This window comes from Eupeodes corollae, chromosome 2 (assembly GCF_945859685.1).
Source record: "Eupeodes corollae chromosome 2, idEupCoro1.1, whole genome shotgun sequence".
Lineage (NCBI taxonomy): Eukaryota > Metazoa > Arthropoda > Insecta > Diptera > Syrphidae > Eupeodes > Eupeodes corollae.
In genome coordinates, this window is record NC_079148.1 from 40,563,773 (window position 1) to 40,570,305 (window position 6,533).

Below are 6,533 nucleotides of genomic sequence, written 5' to 3' on the forward strand. Positions count from 1 at the left end.
TAAATTAAAATTAAAATTTAATTTATTTAAAACAAGATTTTTTTTATTTTATACTAATCTCAGGTTGAAACCAAACTTATTATAATAATATGTATGTAAGTATGCTTTTTTAAATAATTATTTACCCGAGATAAAAATATAATTTAATTTAATAATAATTATAATTAACTACATACTATTATGTAAATACTATAGCAGATTTCGTTCCTTTTTGCACTTAAAACCTAAATCCATCGTTTTCATCAGTGTTCATAAAAATAATTGATATAAATTCTGTAAAGGCAAACAATTTTTTGTAACTATATATTTTTTTTTATCATGAATCATACAATATAATAAAATTTTACTAAATATTACCATTACATACCACATTTTACATTCATTTTGTTTTATTTTTTGTATAGTATATTCGACAATATTACTCTTATTAATCTAACATTAATAAATGTGTGAGTTTTAGACAATAATTTTATATGTTTTTATTTCCTTGTGAGAGTTTTTGGTGAGTAAAAATTCATAAATATTATAATATAGTATATTGAGTTTAATAAATATTATTTATTCTATGAAGCGGAGTGTCTGTTTTCCGTTTAAATTTGCTTTAGCTTAACCTACATATATGGGCTGGGTTATATAACTCATTGGAATGCTACGCCTTGGGCATGTTGAAGACCAGTACATAAGTAAAGCATTATGACACTCAGGGCTTGAACTCGTTCTTCAGATCTTCCCAAATCGAATGCTTTTCGTGCTTGTGCTTCTTTACTATTTGGTGATATTGATGCATCAGTTTCGTGGACTTTTTCATTACTTTGTGTTCGAGTGTGGGTATCATGTGATGCTGATTTAATAATTGAACTTTCATTTGGATTGATTTCTAATAGTTTCGAGTGATTTGAAGTCTCACTATCCAAGGCCAATCGAAGTTTTGTAAGCTGTACAGAATTTGAAGGAAACCAAAAATGTGTAACTGAGCTTAACAAAATGATTTATAAACTCTATGCACTTACCAATTCGTTGATTTTGGCCATTCTTTCTTCAGAGCTAAGATCACCGAAAAGCTCCTTGCTAGCATCCTTTGCTAGTGTCATAACATCTTCATCACGCCCAATATTGATGATGGGCTCAGTGATGCTGTTTATTTGATCAATTGAAAGTTTATCAAGATCATTAGGAATGGACTCGAGTATTTGTGTGACAATTATAAATGGACTGACTCCTTGACAAACCAATGATTGTTTTCTGCTTTTAAGAAATAAAGACAAATAAATACAAATGTAAAATATTTTATTTTATTCTTAAATTGTTAATTTTTATTAAATGTTGTTTTATATAAATTATATGGCGCAGCAGTCCGTAGAGAACTTAGCCCGAGGAACTAACCTCCAACCATTCCTGTGTGCGAATAATGTCAGGGATGGAATAATTTTAGAAAGAACTTTTCATGAAAAGAATTACTTTTGAAGGATTTGTTAATTCCTCGCAAGAGGTAGTACCATTCAAAATACTTTTACACAGGCAGGGATTGAACCCAAGACCTGTAGCATGGCAGTCCTACGAACTTAGATGATATAAATATAAGGTCTTCCATTAAGAGGTTTACTATTTAGACAGCTGTCACTTTAAAAGTTGCTTTATTTTGATATCGTACGAAAACTACGCGATTAATTAAAACTATTTAACAACGCATTGAAATTCACTACAAAAATGGTGAAAAGTCACAGTTCACAGTTTTGATAGAGCAGTTTGCTGACAGTATTACTTCTAAAAGAGCTAGTAAGATCTTGTGGTTTATCAACTTTAAAAAGATTGGCTTATGCCAAAGCCTCAAAACGGTTTCAGATCATTGCTATTTCAAATGTGCGTGCCAACTACTTGTCCGTTTTGTTATATACTAAAATACAACCTCTTATTGGATAACCCTATACAAATTTTGGTATTGCATAAATATTTACCTTGGACTATGTTGTGGACTTGGTGGGAGGCTTTTACTATTCTGATTCAATGATGACGATATCCCTGGAATAACCAAATTATTTGCCGAATTCACACGTTTCAATCCTTGTGCAATGAGACCTGTCAAACTTTGACGATGAACTGGTTCAGTGGCTGTTGTTGTTATTTTTGAGTCTGGTGATGCTGTTGATAATCTTTGATCTTCATCAAATGGCTCATCGATGCTTATTTGTCCTGAAGATGACGGTGCTTCAGTAACTGTAAATTCAGGTTGCTGCTGATGGACTATGGTAGTTGTTGTTGGTGTTGTTATATTATTTAATACTCCCGAACAATCAACTGGACCACAAACTGTCGAATTTTGACATTTTGTAATACATTTTTTATGGCAAGTCATTGAACAATCACGACATTGGACGGCATCTTTTAGCCAAATTTTTTTTCCGCAAAAATCGCACTGTGTCGCTCGATGGAAATGCGTACGGACAAAATTGTGCGTTTTAGATGATGTTGCAGCAGCTGCACTAGTAGTAGCAGCTGTGGCTTCAGACTTTTCAATTTCTTCCGATTTTTCTGAGGAACTTCTTTTAATTATTAAAAATCAAAATTATTATTGTTCTTAAGGTGTATATATATAAACAATCATACTTGGCCTTTAAAGGTTTCTTCATAATCTCACCCTGAATAGGGTTTCCGTCCCATGAAAATGCCATGAGAATGTCACCGAAACATAAATTAGGATTAAATCCTGACATAGACGATAGCTCATGAGTTTTTCTGAAAAAAAAAAAAACAAAAACAAAACATATGCAATACTGAAATTCCAGAGTGATTTCACTTACAGATCCTGCTTGACTGGAGGAATGAGATAAAACGTCTTCATCGTCTCAATTAAGCTTGTCTCCATGCATTCACCGATAATACTTTTTACTGGAATGTTTAAAAATCCCAAGAGAACACTGTCCCCAGTGCACTTGCCGTAAACGCACAAGTTCAAAAATTTGCAATTTGCAGTCAACTTGAAGCGACAGATATCGTCCATGTGGTTGAGCTTATCCGTGGAACAGTCTATAGTTGAGTGTTGTTGATAATGCTCAACATCCATAGCCTCCGTTCGAGCAGATGGGGGAGGGGAAGCTATAAGGGCGGGAGGAGAATTACTGATTGAATCCTCTCGAACCCTGATTTTGCCGCTATTCTTAGCATCGTCAGTAGAAACTACCAAAGTGTCACTGCTTTCCCTAGTTAATGTCTTTTTGATAGCTTTAGCAATGAGCTTTGTCTTTTTGGGTGAGTTAGTAGGCGTGCTGGAAATGCTCGATTCACTGGATGAATTGCTGCGCACCTGTCGTGGTAGCGGATTTCCAGGAGAAGGAGTAACCTGTGGTGATGGTGTTAGCAGTTCAGCATGGGGCATAATTTTGGGTAAAGAAGAGGGTTTTGGCTCTCCGAGATCTTCGTACACATCTAAATCTTCCAAAATAGCATCGTTGCGGATGATTCCGGGTATCAAACGTTCAATTCTTAGGAAAAACACCGATTTGCTGAGACTTTTGACAATTTTCGCAACTTGCTGTATAGAATTGACCCTTGTCCCTTCTATAGATATCAGGGTATCACCCGACCGCAACTGGGACTTGATTGCTGGAGTGTTCGGAAGGACTGCTTCTATTTCAACATTGTGTTCACCCTGTTTGAATAGAATACCAATTTGTTGATTCTTCGCCTTATGTATCTCAACGTCTATAGAAACAATAACATTTCGGTCGTCTTTTTGCTTTGCTTCCACCCAAGCTAATGAGGCCATTGTTAAGGTGCAATAGACATCGGTTATAGTGGCATCGGGAATCATCAGTCGGGAAAGTTCAGAGATTTTAACTTCCAACAAACCGTTTGGCTGAATGTCTACGTCCACTTCTTCTTCGGTTTCTTGAAAGAAAGGCTTATATCTGAGCTTGTATTTTGGTAAAGTGTGCTTGCGACGTACTGCCCTTCGTATTTGATTTAATATTAGGCTACTGATATTTGATTGCATGTGACGGCCTTGAAATTTCGATTCAATACCCAAATCTAGTTCAGGATCTCCAATGAAACTAAGTGACCAGTGGGTGTAGGGTTTTCTGGTAAACTGTAATCTAGCCATTCCAGATAACCGTTTTACTGTAAAATAATAAAAGGTTAGGAAAATTTCAAAACTTACTTTGAACCAATAAAAGATAGAGCAAACCTTTTAATGTCAATGAAGCCTTTTTTCCCAATACCATTACTGCATCGACAGCCATTCGAAAATTACCACTGTACTTTATATGCAATTGCAAATCTAAGTTTTCAATACGACCTTCTGTTTCATGAATTTCCAAGCCATGTACATTTAGTATTTTGATCTCTGGAAATTGATCACCAAGGTCAAGGTCTTTGAGCTGCAAAATTAATAAAGATAAATTGGTTCAAAAGGTTCAAATTTTTTTTATTTGTACTTATAAGCACGACTTTTAGCTATCACCCGACTCTTCTTAAAGATGAATTTTAATACTGTTCCACACTTAATTTCTTCTAATTTATTGAAAGGAAAGACCTTTAAGAAAAGCCCCTTGATACTTCAATTACCTATCGTACCTACGTATAACGTATCAATATGAATTTCCTGTGTATGATTGTAAGTCATCTTCCTATTTAAATATTCTCATCTCTAAATATCCTTTCTCAATAAGGATTCAAACCTTACACGTTAAATGCAATCAATATTAGAATTGGAATAGGAAACTCAATTACGCGCCGGAATGTATGCAACAAATTACAAATAAACACGTTTCCATATATTAAATATGAACTTATATGGTTTCATTCATACACGTACTCCTCTTAAATTATACAATAATAAGTTTCATATGTATGACGTTTTTCATATTTTTTTTATTCTTGTTCAAATAATGTGCAACAGGAATCAAGGATATTAAACAGCTTAGCAATACGAACGATATACCTACTCGTGTTTATAATCAAATTTCTTATACCTAACCCAAACCCACTCACAGAGAAACTAGAACACTGTTTCTCAATGGATAAACATCCAATTCAAATCAATCTCTATTTCTATAAGTATTTCGTAGAATATCCTTTTTAATCCCCTCACAGCAGGATGGTGATGGTGAAGCCATAGCAAGAAGCCTCAAAGGCGGATAGAAAGAAGAAAAAGACAAAACCACTCAAGACATATATTTACGAGTGGTTTTGTATAGTTGCAGAGGTACAAATGTAAATGGGAAAAAAGAGCCCACAGAGTGTCCTTAATGCGACTTAAAACTTATCTTAGTCTTATCTTTCATTACACTTACCGTCAACTTATCGAATAATTTTCCAATAGTGGTCTTCGTAACCAATTCATCCAGCTCCAATGAGAGCTTCCGGTAGAACCACTTCCGTACCCTGCTTGTGTGCTTCAACTCGTGGAACAGGAATTGCATTATCAAGTTGAGAGCCATGAGGGGGGATTTACTTTCAGGATCGAATTTCGATGCATTCTCATGTATATCCTTTGAGGTTTTGAACGCAACAAAAAAAAAACAGCGTGGGTTGTTTGTTGATGTATTTGATTAGCAGATGTAGCAGCAGCAGCGTAGCGTGTAAAACAATATAAATTAACATTAGCTTTTGTTGCTTTGTAAAAAAGACGCAATTAGGTGTACATACCTCGGGCAGTGTATATTTTTCATTGAAGTCCTTTTGCTCGCTGCTGACTTCAGGCAAATCGCAGAAGCGCATATAAATGTAGTACTGGACAATCAACATGAGCACCGCTCCAATCACCAGCGATATAAAACCAAATAACAAAAGACTCGTCAAATCCATCTTAAACGCTCTTCAAAATGTTGCAAGTTGCAGCCAATATAACACACTTTGTATACCGAAAAATTTTCACACAATAGTTTTCGTTTCGGAAAGGGCGTGGGAGAGGAAGCAGGAAACAAAAAGGGCTCAAGGGTTAACTACACTAAACAATTTCCAATAGCGTTTTCCTCAAATCACCGCCATTGCAACCAAAAAAATAACTGCAATGAGATACAAGAAACTTCCTCAAATTTAATAATATTTTTATAGGCACATTTTTGATGTTATGAGGGCAGATTAGACGAAACAGCAAGACACACAAGTACACTGCTTGATTCACACAACAGACACACCAGAACCAACGACACAACAAATTAAACACACTTCTAAATTCTAATCTGACGACGAAACCATATTGAATTGGCCGAAATAGCGATGCCCGATGCGCCCCCTGACGTGCTAGTGCGACAATATTATGCGACTTTCTGCTTTTGGATTTTTGTGATAAGTTTTTCAATGAACAACCGAGTGTGGATTGTTTGAGGTTTGTTAGAAAAATCAATTTCGGCGCAGGAGTTCGCAAATTGCTGTAACAGCTGTTTTTAGTTTGTAAATAAAGTGCACAGCATAGTGCGATGAATTCTGTTTGTTTTCGATGTAAGAAAGGTGGGTGGAAAATCATCTACACACTGCGCTGTAAGATTGAACCCGGGATACTTACTAATATTATTTTTTCACGGTTGTATTAT

General features: G+C 35.3%; 1 protein-coding gene across 3 annotated transcripts; it reads right to left on the reverse strand.

Moving 5' to 3' along the window:
- LOC129946664 (PDZ domain-containing protein 8) lies at positions 1-6,298 on the reverse strand. Of its 3 annotated transcripts, XM_056056923.1 has the most exons (9): positions 6,169-6,288; positions 5,647-6,005; positions 5,292-5,489; positions 4,184-4,376; positions 2,799-4,116; positions 2,605-2,733; positions 1,956-2,540; positions 1,011-1,245; positions 1-935 (listed from the first exon to the last, which is right to left on the reverse strand). In XM_056056923.1, exons 2-9 carry the CDS (start codon positions 5,803-5,805, stop codon positions 639-641), a joined length of 3,114 nt encoding a protein of 1,037 aa, XP_055912898.1. In that variant the 5' UTR covers positions 5,806-6,005; positions 6,169-6,288; the 3' UTR covers positions 1-638. The 3 variants fall into 3 exon arrangements, with proteins under 3 accessions (XP_055912898.1, XP_055912899.1, XP_055912897.1); XM_056056924.1 differs by having other exon boundaries at positions 1,011-1,242; positions 5,647-6,298; XM_056056922.1 differs by having other exon boundaries at positions 5,647-6,298.
- Positions 6,299-6,533: the final 235 nt, after the last annotated feature.